This window comes from Camelina sativa, chromosome 11 (genome assembly GCF_030686135.1).
Source record: "Camelina sativa cultivar CO46 ecotype springtype chromosome 11, ASM3068613v1".
In the NCBI taxonomy this organism is placed as follows: domain Eukaryota; kingdom Viridiplantae; phylum Streptophyta; class Magnoliopsida; order Brassicales; family Brassicaceae; genus Camelina; species Camelina sativa.
Genome location: NC_141890.1, coordinates 5,434,544 through 5,450,247, shown reverse-complemented (window position 1 = coordinate 5,450,247; position 15,704 = coordinate 5,434,544). Strand labels below are relative to the sequence as shown.

The following is a 15,704-nucleotide window of genomic DNA, read 5'->3' as shown; positions in this document are numbered from 1 at the left end:
CAACAGGTTCCTTACGGTAGAGATATGAAATTTGGTGCCTAGAAAAATTATAAAACGAAAGATCTAAAATTTTATGATTACATCTTAAATATATCTTGTGTAGTAACATTTTTTTATATAATTAAATGGTTAAACTAATTAGTAATACATTTTTAACGTTAGATTTCAGGTTGAGTTCCAAAACATGATTTTTTTATTTAATAACCGATTTAAAATCTATGCAAGAAAATGATATTAGAGAGACAAGTCGGGGACAAAAGAAAGGACCAAAAGGGCAAAAAAAAAAAAAAAAAAAAAAAAAAAAAACCAAAGCAAATAAAAGAATAAAGAAGGAAGGTGTGAAGAGCTTTTGCCCCTGAAATCTAAGAGAATGTGATTAAAGTTACAGCTCAAGAAGAAGCAAAAAACAAATAAAAGCAAAAAGAAAAGGTTTTATAAAAAATGTAAAATAAAAGAGAGATTATAAAAGATGTATAATATGTCTGTAATAAGCTAGTAAGTACTTTCACTTTCTCGTTTTGCTTCATTTTGTATGACTGCATGCATAAAACGATGACGTATAAACTGATCATTGCTGCCACATTCTTTCTCCGATCTCTTAGTTTCTCTGATCCCAACGAGAATATTTCTCTTTATTGTTTTTCTTTTTTCTCCTTTATAAATCTTCTTTTTATGTGAATTTTAAAGATTTCTGTTTTTCAAAAGAAAGTAAATCTTCCAATGGTATAAAGGGTACAGCTTAGGGTTACTTTTATCAGATCGATTATCTTTTTTTTCCATAAATCATAACCTCCAGGTTAGATTAAAGAAATCAGATTTAAAGTCGAATAAAGAAAAGTTCAAAAATCAAATTAGTCTCATCATTATATTTTCATAACTTTAGGGCTATTGCAACGGATAAAGATAACACGAGAAATGGTAATGTTCATAAATAACTTGGGCTTAAATAAATTATTAAGGGCATACACAAAGCCCACATACAAACAGTGTACCTTAGCAGATTTAAATCACACAGTAATTAAATGGTTCTAATTATGATTATTACGCTTTGTTTACCCCCTTAGGATCTAATAAAGTGAAGTATTTTTGTTATCCACAGTTATGTATTTCTCTCTTCATTAGTGAAGACATGTAAATAATTTGAACTTACAACTATAGGAGAATATTTAATTTTATATGTATATAATAATTATGATTCTTTTCACAGAAAGGGGAAGATTAAAGTGGCTATACGATATTACGATATGTAGTACAAATGTTCAACTATTGCAGTCAAAAAAGCATTTTTAACCTTTTACATCTTTTATGGATAGTTTTCAGTATTTTTAAACTTAAAAAGATGAAACTTTGGTTTCATATGATTCTTTTGATCATCTCTAGCGTCGTATCCAAAACTAAAGATCATATATATCTTTAGTTTTGTTTTCTTTGGGAACATTAACTTTAGTTTTTATATTTATTAGTGATCAACTTCTCAATATATATATATATATCATGTATGTAAATTTATGTCTCAATCTTAATTAGAAACTTGAGATAACTGACTGTTGCAGAAGGAATGCTTATACAGTGAAAAATTACTACACTTGCTAAGAGGTTAGTTAACCTTGTATGTACAATATTTAGTTAATCGTAAATTTTATTGCTAGTCGAAGTTTGTTAACAAGATTAGACAAAAAAAATTGATGTGTCGACAAATATAGCAATATCTGAATTATTATAGTGAAAAAAATGTATCATAATTGGTACTTCATTAACTGCCTAATATTTAATATCAAATTTCTTTATTAAAGAGGATAATTGAAAGCGTAAACGAGAAATGGAACAAATCATTGGAGAGGATCGGTCAAAGAGGAATAATTAAGCTCTTTCTTTTTAACACATTTTATTGTCATTCACTTTTGTATTTGTCTTTTGTTGGGTACAGTTGAACGAATGTTTCTTTACTTCCATCACAAGACAAATAAATAATTCAATACGTTTATAGGTGTTTTTAATGTTTTTTTTTTTTCATTTGTCGACTAGAAAAAATATCATAGTTAGTACTTACTTACTCTACTCCAAAATTTATAGGTATATGTATGATTTTTTTCCTTTTGTTAAAAAGTATATGAATTATTATTAGTAAACTTGATTTGCTATATAATTAGAAGTTACATGTTATATTATGATGGTATTTCTTCAGTTCTATTCTTGTTGTCCAAATGAATAGTACAATTATTATATAAGATATTGATTCTCTGAGTTTTTATGTGAAAACTAATGAAGAGGCTAGAATAGAAGTTTTATAACTCTAAGCTAAGTTAAAATGAAGAAACTAAAGAGATATTACAGAAATGATAATAGAGTACTTAAGCTAAGTTTCATACTCATTTTCCATAATCTTCACTAGTCACCGGATTGCAAAAAGAATTGATTTGTCAGCGAAAATCTAAATAATGAAAGCTAATAAATTTATAAGAGTAATAGACTGATAAGAAAAGGAAGTACTTATATTCGATCTTAGCTTATGCTTTAATCATCGTTCTAAAAGACTTCTCTCTAATGACTCAAGTAGTCATATAAATTCACTTTTTATGTTGTATCATGAAATATATAAACCTCAAACAATATTGGTAGTTGAGTCCACCCAAAAAATTCTAGCAAACTTACATCTTATCCTTTGTGTTTTAAATGGTTCCACTCTTGCAAAGCCTGACATAGAATACGTTATGGCTTATGAACATCATGGTTGTAGGGTTGTAGCCATAAGCCGTTCCTTCGTGTCATTGATGGCTTAAAAACTTCATGAAAGCCACCAATTATTTTTTTGAATATATATTTTAACATCATGGCTTATGAACATCATGGTTGTAGAGATATATTTTTAACATTTTCAAAAACTGTATTGTATCCATAGGAGCTTTAAGCGATTTCACATTCGATCATGTTACTTGAATGACCTTTTGATATTATATTTTCTAGGTTGTGGGCCAATATCATGTACAATATTTTCTTAAATACAGTCAAACACTCAACACTAACTACGGATTCAACCGGGCTAAACCATAATGCATAATTCTCTGGGCCAATACGTGCCTACTTAAGCCCGATATGCTTCTTGTAGATTTGAAACAAAAATATTGAAATAGTTAATTTGACTTACCTCTGCCTATATGTTTTTCGTTTTGTTTACTGGCTGTATTTAGGTCGTCAAAGTTGGATAACCAAAATCTATAGGGTACAAATCGTAACGTAACGTAGAATTCAAAAACAAAAAGAAGAAAAAAAATCGTAACGTTACTAACGTAAGATTGAAACGAATTTGAACTACTCGTATCCTAGCTAACGTGATCGGATGTTGTTTCTAGTCTACTACACTGCAAATATTAGATTTTAAAATTAATTTCTTAGATAGTACACGTAATTATGTTAGAAAAATGACTAATTCTATTTCTAGCTCCAACCTCCAAGTAGACGTTTTCTTCTAGAAATCACTTCTTACTATATTATAAGAAACGAATGAATTTAGAAGTTGAATCTATGTTCATTGTTCAATTTATAAACCAAAATATAATAAGAATCCGACAATTTTGGGAATGTTTAGTTGTCATATTTCAACCTAATATCATCAATTTCATATATTTTGCAAGGTGAGTCATCCAGATCTTTGAATCGTCCACAGATAATAGCTTTCAGCCTAATATTTTATATTATCCAACATCTGAATAAATAAAAACTAAATTTAATGCACATTAAGTGTGTGAATTCTTAACCATATATTGGTCCAAAACCATATACAAGTCATGTCATATATAATCTCTTCCATACACGTGGTAACACATAAGTATGTTAATATTCTTTTTTTTCCAGCCAACGAATATTTTTATAATTATCTTTGATCACCAGGATCATGTTGGGCCACCCATGCAACCAACGACTTTAATAATGTATAAAAACAAAATTATAAGGAAGTAGGTACTTAACACTGTTCTGTTCAGCATACATTTAAATACAACTCTCCCCCACACAACTTTATCAAGAGTGTGATTGTAATTGAGTCACATATGCTCTCATCATGAGTTGCAAGATTCGATAGTTTTTCTCCAATTTGTTTCTAACATTCAGTTTTTTCGGATCTCTCTAGTAGTCCATTTATAATAAAGTCCCGAAAATATATAATCACGGCATACGGAGCAGAGCCGATAAAAATGACTATACATTTTATACTATCTTCCGTCCACTGCGTTTCAAAGACTACAGTACTAGACTCGAATTTAAGTGTATAGAGTCATATTCACACTGAAACTACTTTGATTTTAAAATAATAATAATAACTAACCCAAAATCAGTACGACGAGTCAGCTCAAATGATAAACGGGTTAAACATTTTTGTCATTGGACGTCAAATCAATAGGATTTACTTAGGTGGGGACATGTACGTATTTGTGCTCATCTGCTTCACATGAAAATAGAATAATATATACGTTCTCCAAAATAATACTGTATATATTTTTTCTTAATATGAAAAAACTCCAAAACATTTTACCTCAGAATTTTAAAAAAAAAAAACTTGAAATTTTTCTTAGTCCGAGGTCATCCAATTTTTGGACAACGATCTATTTTCAAATTTAGTTGAGACCAACAATTAATCGATAATTCTTCAGTTACACACTATAATAAATTTGCACATGCAATTCGAAGAAATGGTTTCTCATCTGACATCTACGCTTTTATGATATATATATATATGATTCTTATATATACCTTAGATTTTGGATGATGCCCACATTATTTTGATTTTATGGGTGACATTTTACGTCTATTGGTTGAATAATAAGTCCATGGTTATAGCTAAATTTGTTAAAAGCACCTTATGCAAGTAAGTTATTCCACATAGCATTTTATATGGAGGATGGAATTTTGATAAATATATAGACACTCACAAATCACAAGAAAGCATCCCCAAGACCAGAGATAATTGACTTTAACATAGATTTGCTGCATTCAATTCAAGGGACATTAAAGAATCTATTGGGTCCTATTGGGTTATTTTCAATAAAATTTAGCAAAAAAAGTTGACAATCAACCTAATCATCACCATTATTGGCCATAATCATTACGTACGCATACACATAACCATGATACCTATGTTTTAATATTTGAATTCTGAAATTACATATCTCTTTTTTTTAAGACACATCCATTTTCTAACGTTCGAATCCGGATCCTAACCAATTAGAAAATAAATAGGTAAAATATCTATGATACTCTACTCTTAACCTAACAAAAATACGAAATTGGAACCGTAAACACCCTAAATTCAGTAGTATACCCAGATGAATAATGAATATATGACGACTAAGTAATGCATATTATGAGTGAAAGAGAAAGATACGATAATTTATATATTTCCTTCTTATAATTGGACAAAAGAAATCAGATTTTGATTGAACGGTCAAGATTGGATCAGGATATTAAGATCTTACAAAATCCCACGTGCCTAAAAACTCTCTGTCAGACTCTTTTTTGTCTATAAAATGATCCATCGGCCCACTCTTGTTTTGATAGTACACTAAATAGAAAGACACAACACCAAAAAAGAAAGAAAGAACAAACAAGAAACAAAAAACAAAACCTTCCATTTCAAGAAAGAATCGTTTTTATTGTGTCCGAAAATGGACGATCTGGAACATGAGTACAAGAATTACTGGGAAACCACAATGTTCTTCCAGAATCAAGAACTCGAATTTGACAGGTACTTCCAGAATCTTGTAAACTTTTTATTCTATTTTCTTCTTAATTTGTTTTTTAGTTGGTATAGCTAATGTAATGATAATTGTATAAATTTAGTTGGCCAATGGAGGAAGCGTTTTCAGGTTCCGGCGAGTCTAGTTCTCCGGACGGAGCAGCAACGTCGCCGGCTTCTTCTAAGAACGTTGTCTCTGAGAGGAACAGAAGGCAAAAGCTTAATCAGAGACTCTTCGCTCTCCGATCAGTCGTCCCCAATATTACCAAGGTCTGATTCATTCCATTTAATGCTTTCTTTTATTAATTTAATCAACTGTCTCTTTTATTCAATTTTTAGTCTAAATAATTTAATAAAATAAAAAGTTTCGTCACCAGCAAAAAAAAATAGTTTTGGTCAACAAAAACTAAATAATCGAATAAACTTTGTTTCTCTTTTTTCTTTTGAAAGGATATAAAAACTATACAATCTGGTTAAACAAAATCCAACCAACATTAAATAAATAGGCAAACCAACTTAAAAATGTATTTTGGTCCCCTGATTAGCCTAATAGCGTATCATTGTGTACGTGTGTAGATGATTTGATTAGATTTTGATTTAATTAAAATATATTCATGTTGATGTATTATATTCTTTTAGTTGGACAAGGCATCTGTCATCAAAGATTCAATCGATTATATGCAAGAACTTATTGAACAAGAGAAGAGGCTTGAAGCAGAGATCAGAGAGCTTGAATCACGATCAGTACTAATAGAAAATCCGATGAAAGATTACGATTGCGTCAATAATTTTTCAGAAAATCAGCTGCAAAATTTTCCGGACATAAATGTCATGAGATCAAAGAAGTTCAAGCAAACCGATTACAGCACTAGATTACAATACTCCCCGATCGAAGTTCTTGAGGTAAGTAGTATAATGCATTTTTTTTTTGTTGTACATTTCAAAATACATTTCTTTGGGGGTAAAGTTAATTATTCCATATTCCAAATGTTTATTATATAAAAAATGAAAAACAGCTGAAGGTGACATGGATGGGAGAAAAGACAGTAGTGGTATGCATAACATGTAGCAAGAAAAGAGAGACAATGTTGCAGCTTTGTAAAGTGTTGGAGTCTTTAAATCTCAACATTCTCACTACTAACTTCTCTTCCTTCTCCTCTCGTCTCTCGACTACTCTCTTCCTCCAGGTCTCACTCTCGCTCTTTCTCATATTTTATTTTACAGTTAAATTAAATCTTATTTGGTAAGACTAGCCATACTAGTACAAACTACTAGACTCTAAGTGCATTTGGTTGAAACTCATTTTGCACAGATCGAGCCAAATTATAAAATGATATTGAAAAGATATGCTAAACATAGTTTAGAGGATTTTGTCTTATAAACAATTTTAGATCGATATGTTAATTGTAATAAGCTAGTATAAGATTAGTAGTTTTAGGCACTTGTCGGACTACAAAACACACCAACCAAAAATATTTGTCTATTTAATCTGTCGCAACTATTCAGACTTTTATTTATAATCTGATTTATATATTTTTTTTGGGTGATTTTGGTGAAAAATGGTCGCCTGACGGCACGTAGATAAATCTCTTATTAGGTGTACATAAATTAATAAAATGAATAAAAAGCATATGACTAAATGCTTTAGTAAAGTGGATTGTTCTTTTTTTGGATTTTTGGTTAAAGAAAATAGGTTACCCTTATTCATCATACAATAGTACCAAAATGTAATTTAAAGTTTCAAACTATTTTATCGAAAATCACTATCAAATTCAAAAGGGCAAACCTTTAGATGGACCCAAGTAATTACTACTTTGCTCCCACTTGTCTCCATTTAGTGGACCTTAATTCACATTACACCTTAAGTATAATTTGTCTTTTTATATAATAGTATTATCCTAATCAAATTAACTAAAAGCTCCAATTATTGAGGTGGCCTCGAGCCCATCACATTTTTTTTTTGTTTTTTGAATTTCGCCTTGACTTTTTTTGTTTTTAGGGGAGTTAAGATTCTCTTAAAAAGTTAAATGTCATACTCCATAAAATATTAGTCTAATTTGAATTACTACATTTGCGTTGTGATTAATCTTAAGTGCATCGGTGTCGCATAAAGCGTCGTCTAAACATACAGCAAGCAGCACAACAGAAACGTGGCTAATTATATAACATCACGCGCTTCAATTCAACGTTTGTCTCTTTCTCATTCACTCGTTTTTTAGCACGTGACATTTTCCCACACCAACACTACACCTTATTACATCGATTCTTTATAAATTAACAATAGTATATGCCGGCTAAACTAATTTAATGAGCAGATTTTATTTGTGTCATCTCCAGATATTTGTACTTGTATATCTTATTTCAAATGAGATGATTGAACCTTTAGCCGGCCTTTACTATTGTTATGCTAATAATTTTGGTACATACATAGACGGTCTTCATAGTAGTCCCTAATAAACCCTTTTTCATATTAGAATTCGTTAAAGATTTAGTATGTGTGTTATAATATCTCTATGTATTTTCTTATCATTCAAATACTAGGGGACTTTGGTTCGGAAAATCTAATTACCGAATGCTTAGTTTCATGATCTAACAAGCTTTTACTTAAGAGTATATGCATGCCGTGTAGGTTGGAAAAGTCCAACTACAACATACTGTATATGGATGTTTCTTGTCTAACAAAAGAATATAGTAATAGTATATCGTTTTACAGCCCACCTTTATAACATTTCCTTAACACAAAATAATATAATCAGACGCTAAAGATACAGTAAGGTATATCTAGTAATAGACCAGTGGTGGAGTCATGGAGAGTTGGTGAAACCTTACTCCAATCATTTTAACAAAAAGTATACACAAAGTCGATAATATCATTTTCAAACCTGTCTTAATCTGTCTTATTAAACCAAAGTAATGACTTTACCCCCCAATCTAATTTCCACAGGAAATAATTATATTACTTATGCATGCTTTGTCATGTATAAACAAATTTATCAGTTCTAGTTTTTCTTTAACCATTTTTTGGTCCAATTAAACTCACATATGTGAGTTAGATATATAATCATGTAGGAATAACTTTGTATTTAATTATGGTAAATCACTGAATTTGCAGGCGGATGAAGAAGAAAGCAGTGCAGTAGAGGCCAAGATACAAATGGCAATCGCAGCTTATAATGATCCAAATTATCTTATCAACTTCTAAATTACTTTTATTATTTTTTTACTTAATCCGTTTTATGCAATATATGTGAAGAGGTACATTGTTGTAAGGGTTGGTTTTTTTTCTGAGCTACAAAACGTCTGATGGTATCATCTTAAATTTAAATAATATATAAAAGTTCCTTTATGAAAACTAAAAAATATATATCTAAAATAATCCCATTTAAATTAAGATGACAATCCAACCCGAGCAGTTGGATTCAAAACACACATAAAGGAAAAGGCTAAAAAGCAAATAAAGACTTTTTAAAATGATTTTGTGGATGTTTTTGTCTTTGATTGATGAACAGAAACCAAATGCATATTGTAAGTTGTAAATAAAGCTAGATATGCCATTTGTAAAGTTAGGCAACAAATGTTTAGTAACTCATAAAAGTGACAGTAGTCAGTAGGCTTGTTAAGGGGAGATACGTTCAGGCAATTACAGATTCTAAAGTAATATACTTTCTTATGTTACTTACTACTCATTTTAACCGAGAACTTCCGTTTTCTGTGACATTGTTGAAACTTCAAACTGTAGTTACCATCTACCAAAGTTATTCGAAAAATAGAGTAAAAAAAGTTTCAGAAAAAAAAAGAAGAAATGTATTAAAACACAGCTAAATATTTCTATTTTAAAAGTCCCAGATTTTATTTTTCCTGGGATTTTTCTGTAATTTAAATGACACATACAAGCTGAATAATACAAAAGCTACATTAGGTATTCTTCAGACCTAAGTTCCAAAAGAATCTAACAATACCAAAACTTCTGCAAAGGATTCTTACTTTTTTTTTCAATTGTTTTCCTTTTTCTCCATGATCTCTACTATTGGAACATACACTACTGAGTCTTCTTCAGATAAAGAAGAAGAACACTTGCCTAACTTTTTCCGGCCTTTCGGTGTTTTAAATCTCTCAAGCCTCTGAGTCACGTCCAGTAACTTGTTTTCTGTCCTACAAAGCATCTCCATTACTGCTTCGTATTCTTCCTCTTCCGTAATCTTGCTCTCTGTCTCCTCCTCCTCTTCAGCTGTCTCTAAGCTCATTTCGCTGCTTAGCACTTCATGTGGCTGAACACAATAAGAACAAATGTCAACAATCTAAGGTATTCCAAAACTACTGGTCAATCATGGAAGCAGAACTTAATTGTGGTTTATTCTTTTCTTTTTTTATATTAGCAATATTGCATAAACTCATTTTGCCAAAATAGTTAATTTATATCTTACCTCTTCTGTCGTCTTAATCTCTGTCTCTTTCTCCTCTACAGCCGTCTTTAAGCTCATTTCGCTGCTTAGCTCTTCATGTGGCTGAACACAATAAGAAAATTACTTTAGAAATCTAATATTGTTCAAAACCACTGGGCAAGACAAGGTATTCTTTTTCATAGTAGATATGTTATTATAAACTTATTTTGGCAAAAATGGTTAGTTTCTATCTTACCACTAGAGCGAAAGAAGAGTCGTTCTGTTCCAGATACTGTTGCATTTCATCTGTGGGTGCAGGAAAGGAGACATTGGCCTGTTGAGTTTCCTCCTGGTTGTTATTGCAGGGCGCGAGAATTTTCTGATTGGCAGCTAAATCATTAAATCCGGGTGGGAAAGTCTCGTCCAAAGAATCTTGAACTTCATTTGTATCGTTCTCCATGACTGCTTCTGGTTCAGAGTCTCCACCAGAGACTGTCTTCAAATCTTCAGGAATCTCCGGGCTGTTATTACAGGGAGAGTAAATTTTCTGATTGGTAGCTAAATCATTAAATCCGGGTGGGAAAGTCTCGTCCAAAGAATCTTGAACTTCATTTGTATCGTTCTCCATGACTGCTTCTGGTCCAGAGTCTCCAGAGTCTCCACCAGAGACTGTCTTCAAATCCTCAGGAACCTCCTGGTTGTTATTACAGGGAGAAATAGTTTTCTGATTTGTAGCGGAATCATTAAATCCGGGTGGAACAGTCTCGTCCAAAGTATTTTGAGCATGCTTTGTATCTGTGTTGTTCTTCATGACTGCCTCTGGTCCAGAGTCTCTTCCAGAGACCGTCTTAGAATGCTCAGGTTGTTTCTCGCTCTCCATCTATCATATAAAAAGAAAGACTTCATTGTAGTCTCTTAAGGAATCCAAATAATATTCACATGTGAGAATGAAGCAAGTAACTGCGAGAGTTTTGTAACGAGTTATTTACCTTCCTATTCCTCAGTGCCATATACCGTGTATTTTTAAACCATTTGCTGACCTGAAAAAAATAAATTTAAGCACATGGAGAACCAAACAAAACTAAGAAAACAACCAAACGTTCCTTAGCTCTTTGAATGAGGAAACACTCGCAAGCCTGGTACATGTTTACCTTCTCCGGATCAAGACTCAGCTCTTTTGAAAGCCTATCCCTCACATCCTTTGAAGGAAGCTCATTCTCTGCAAACACTTTGCGTAGTTTCTGGTACATTTATGCAAACAATTTCAAACTTAGTAATGGGATTTTTCTCTTCTTTTTACACATATATAAAAGATACTAAAGCCGGGAAGAAGCAATTTCAGACCTCAACTGCAGCTTTTGGGAGTCTGAACATCGGCCTTCGACCTCCTTTATTTTCCACAGAGACAGAAGCTCTCTCACGCTGTGCTGGTATTTGTACAGCATCTTGATCTTTCTTACTGCTTTCACACATATTTACAAGCTCGCTTGTTACATCTGATTCCTTTCTTCTCTTCCTTCTGTCGTTCGGTCCCCAGTCTTCATCTTCACTACCTTGCTCTTGCAACCCTGCATCCTTTCCAAACATTTCCTGACAAATAAAATAAAACCCAAAAATTCACCAACCAAAACAATCATCAATAACAAAAAAATAGCAGATCAACATCGAAAGGATTTTTAAAATCCATGGATGTACTCACATAATACAACTTTGTATAGTCAACAGTTCGTCGCTGTCTTGGCCCACATACAGTTTCTTCATTACTTGTTTCGCAATGTTCTACCATATTGTTAAATCCATGGCCTTCCCATGATCCTGTTGAAAGTGCTACACCATCAGAAGATAAGCTAGTAGAAATGCTTTCTCCGTCGTTATCATCACCACCACCACCACTAACATTGCTGCTGCTTCCTCCACCGTTTTCCCTCATTTCAGGGTCATAGTCATCATCCTTAGAGTCATCTGAAGGCCAATCCGCTTCGTTGTTAACTGTAGCTTTAGATCCAATGGGAAGACTAGCTTCTTCTTTAAAGATATCCTTATCCATAGAAAAAAAGGGCAAGAGCTTCAAAATTACATGTGTAAAGCAGAGTTCTGATAGTGAACTAGTGAAGCGTCTCTATCTTGCGTTCAACCCAAATGAAAGACTCCTAGTACTTGCCAAAGTTTTACCTGCCAGTTGCTATCCGCAGGGAAATGAGTTCCAATCTGCGCATTCATTGTGTCGATGATTTCCATCTTGCAATCACAAAATTTGCAAAACCAGCCCTGATCTCCGGGAGGTACTGTTAAGATTATTCAAAGCAATATGATTTTAGGAAAAAAAATCAGGTGGAGAAGCAACACTGTATGAACTCTCTAAGACAATATATATGAATATGAAATAGATAGCCAAAGCATACTGCTTTCTGTTTCCAAAGGAGGGTCAAGGCACTTCTGGTGAAATGCTCGATTACACGTTCCATCACAAAGTATTATATCATTGTCCGGAAAAGCTTCTCGAGAATTGCATTCTGCACAAAATATCTGTAGAAGGTAAAACCCCATCAGGCAATTCTCCAGTGTAATTTTCAGCATCACCCATAAAGATATGAGTTAGAAAACAGAGATTTGTTTACATGGTCATGATGAATAGATCCATCTAGAGCTATCACTTTATCTTCCATGCTTCCCACAGAACTAAGCAAATCCAGCTGGCGAATGGCGTCGCGTAGTCCAAGCTTGCAGTTTAAGATCTCTTTTCGTGCTCTCTCAAGCTCCTTGTCTGGTCTTATCTTTTCTCGGCTGAAAAAACAAGGAAATACAAGAGAGTCAAACCATATAATTGTTTGCAACTTACTAAGGCCACGATTGTTTCATCGCGTTTGCATGTAAACGCAAACGCAAATGCTAAGTTCGTTTTTTACATTTGAAACAATCGAGGCGTAAGGAAAACATAGGAGAATTCACATTCAATTTGGAAACAGAAAAAGGTTGAAAACGCTGACAAATCTGTGGACCGAACTATTGACAGCTATAAACTTGATAAAACTCGTTTGTAACGCATACTTAACTATTCTATTTGGTAATATATCCGAGGCAATAGTAAAACTATAAAAAAATTTCCATATAAGATACACTGAGTCAATAGAGAAGAAATTTAATTGTTGTACCTCTGACCTTTCCAACCTTCAGTTGCGTATGCATCGATAAGATTCTGCTGCATCTTCATCTTAATGAGCAAATACCTTGTTCGCCTCTGCAACCGTAAAGAATCATCTACCTCAACCTTGTTATCCTTTTGCTGTCTCTTGCTTTTCCTCTTCCTTGTTTTCTTACCTTTCTCCTCCTCCTCCTCCTCTTCCTCACAATGTACCCTTCCTCGAGTACACTTCTTGTTTCTGGATTTTGAACATATTTCTTCTTCGGCTTTGCGCTTATTAGGCTTAGGATTTCTCTTATTTGATGTTTCTTTGCCTTTCTTTGCAAGTGATGAAAGTAAGGTAGACCCAATTCTCTCAACCGAAACACACGCCTTTTCGGTTTCGCGCCTAATTCTCCCCTTTGCTTCACTCTCCTCCATATCAAAAGTTCCCCCAATCAAAGAAACTTATATACTCCTCTTAGCAGCTCATTTCATATAAGATGTTCTTACCCTGAAATATTCAACACTCTTCCCAAATCAGTTTTCCTCACAAACACACAAACTCAATTTGAGATCAAAATCAAAGCAATGACTCCTAATTTTATCCATTTAATTGAGTGAAAAGGACTGGAACAAGTCTTATACGAATTAAGAAACAACACACAGGTATACACATTAAAGGCCACTACTAAATTCAGACATGTTTTTTGACTTTTAATTGAAAAAAATTTGCAGATTTCTGATTAAAGCTGACACTTTTATACAAGACAACTACGCAGATCCAACATTACACTAATCAAACACAACCTTCGATACACAACACTAATCTCTTCAATCATGCTCATGACCCAATACATAACTAAAAACAAAAATCGAAGGGTCAATTCTGAAACTAATCAGTGCAAAGGAATCGTAACTTTGATAAATCGGAAGAACCAAACAAGAGATACATAACCAAACACAGAAGAAAGCAAACAAAACCTGGAAGAGAGTAAGGAGATGGGTTTGAGGAATTGGGGAAGGATGAAGCCAAAGTGAAGATCTTTACGACAAGGGTAATGGGGGAAATAGTATAATTTTGCGGATTGAGTCACCGGCGGCGAGTTGAAAGGGTGCTTTCAACGGTCGGGTCACTCTCCGTTCGTCGTTTGGGTACTTTTTACTTTGGCAATGGTAATGCTCATTGCTCACAACAACTCTTATTTATTTTCATTTTGAGTCCCTGTATTTAGACACCTTGTTTTAAATTCCTATTCCGGTTTTAGATATTACATTTTTATGCCTAATTAAAATAATAATAAGTTTTCCTTTTTCGGTTGCGAATATTGAAATTCATTTCCTTTTTTAGTTTATTCTTATGTTTGACTCGGCCCATAATAATTGGTGGACTTCTTGCATATATTTGACTCAGCCCAGTTTGAAATTGTTATCGGGCTGAATCACTAACTTAAGCCCATTATGAAATAAATAAGACAATTGATTTTTAAGGGGTTCAGAAAAATGAATGAATTAGGAAATAGCGAGTATAGATTAATTTTTAGATAAGAATTTGGATTAGAATCAACTTTCAGATAAAGTACAGTAAAACCTCTATAAATTAATAATATTGGGACTAAGACATTTTATTAATTTATAATGATATTAATTTATCTATAAATTAATAATTATTATTTTATAGTGTAAATTAATAATTATTAATTTATAGATATATTTTTAATTGTTTATTTTTTAAAAAATTATGAATTGGAACAACTATAGCAAAATAAGATTAAACTTTCGGATGTTATAAATTTTATGGTTTAGGAATTGAACTTGTAATATTTAGAAAGCACTATTTACAATAAATTACAAATATTATAGACAAATTGATTTATACACATGAGACACATAAATTCAAATCTATGAATAATAATATCAATTCTCCTATTTTAATAATCTGTCAAATTATCAAATTGTAAATGATGCATATCTAAAAATTAAAACTTTAAATTTAATTATTTGTATGACATGTTATAAAATATTTTAGAGATATCATTATAGGTTGAAAATATAACATTACAATTGTTCTATAGAATTGAGCTTTAGGAGAAACATACACTATTATATCAGTATATATATATATATATATATAAATTTACATAATTATTAATTTATTATATTATTAGGACCATATTTTATAAGGAGATTTTGAAAAAATTATTATCTTATTATCTTATCGAATATTGTTAATTTTTACACTGGCCCGACTTGGGACCAGCAAAATTTATTAATTTATAGTGTTTATTAATTTATAGAGATTTTACTGTATGTCTTGTTATTTGGATAATTTTTCAAGAATTAATTTTTTTTTATGGAGTTTTTAAATGATTGTAAAAGTTAACTATTTAAACAAACAGGTAATACTAATAATCCCAAACGATTAATATGTAAACAAGAAAACAGAATGAAAGATTTGGAATGGTAAATGATG

The 15,704-nt window shown here is 32.0% G+C and overlaps 2 protein-coding genes across 3 annotated transcripts; one reads left to right on the top strand and one right to left on the bottom strand.

Moving 5' to 3' along the window:
- The first annotated feature begins 5,543 nt into the window (after window positions 1-5,543).
- Window positions 5,544-9,094, top strand: LOC104721866 (transcription factor bHLH27). Its single transcript, XM_010439939.3, has 5 exons — window positions 5,544-5,737; window positions 5,833-5,998; window positions 6,368-6,631; window positions 6,745-6,915; window positions 8,841-9,094. The coding sequence occupies exons 1-5, from the start codon at window positions 5,658-5,660 to the stop codon at window positions 8,928-8,930; spliced, it is 771 nt and encodes a 256-aa protein (XP_010438241.2). The 5' UTR covers window positions 5,544-5,657; the 3' UTR covers window positions 8,931-9,094.
- Window positions 9,095-9,509: 415 nt separating this feature from the next.
- Window positions 9,510-14,501, bottom strand: LOC104721865 (pathogenesis-related homeodomain protein). Of its 2 annotated transcripts, XM_010439937.3 has the most exons (12): window positions 14,216-14,501; window positions 13,263-13,745; window positions 12,729-12,894; window positions 12,513-12,636; window positions 12,283-12,395; window positions 11,810-12,148; window positions 11,455-11,700; window positions 11,262-11,351; window positions 11,100-11,150; window positions 10,367-10,990; window positions 10,153-10,233; window positions 9,510-9,996 (listed from the first exon to the last, which is right to left on the bottom strand). In XM_010439937.3, the coding sequence occupies exons 2-12, from the start codon at window positions 13,670-13,672 to the stop codon at window positions 9,721-9,723; spliced, it is 2,520 nt and encodes an 839-aa protein (XP_010438239.1). In that variant the 5' UTR covers window positions 13,673-13,745; window positions 14,216-14,501; the 3' UTR covers window positions 9,510-9,720. The 2 variants fall into 2 exon arrangements, with proteins under 2 accessions (XP_010438239.1, XP_087332000.1); XM_087475874.1 differs by lacking the exon at window positions 14,216-14,501 and having other exon boundaries at window positions 13,270-13,409.
- Between the last annotated feature and the right edge of the window lie 1,203 nt (window positions 14,502-15,704).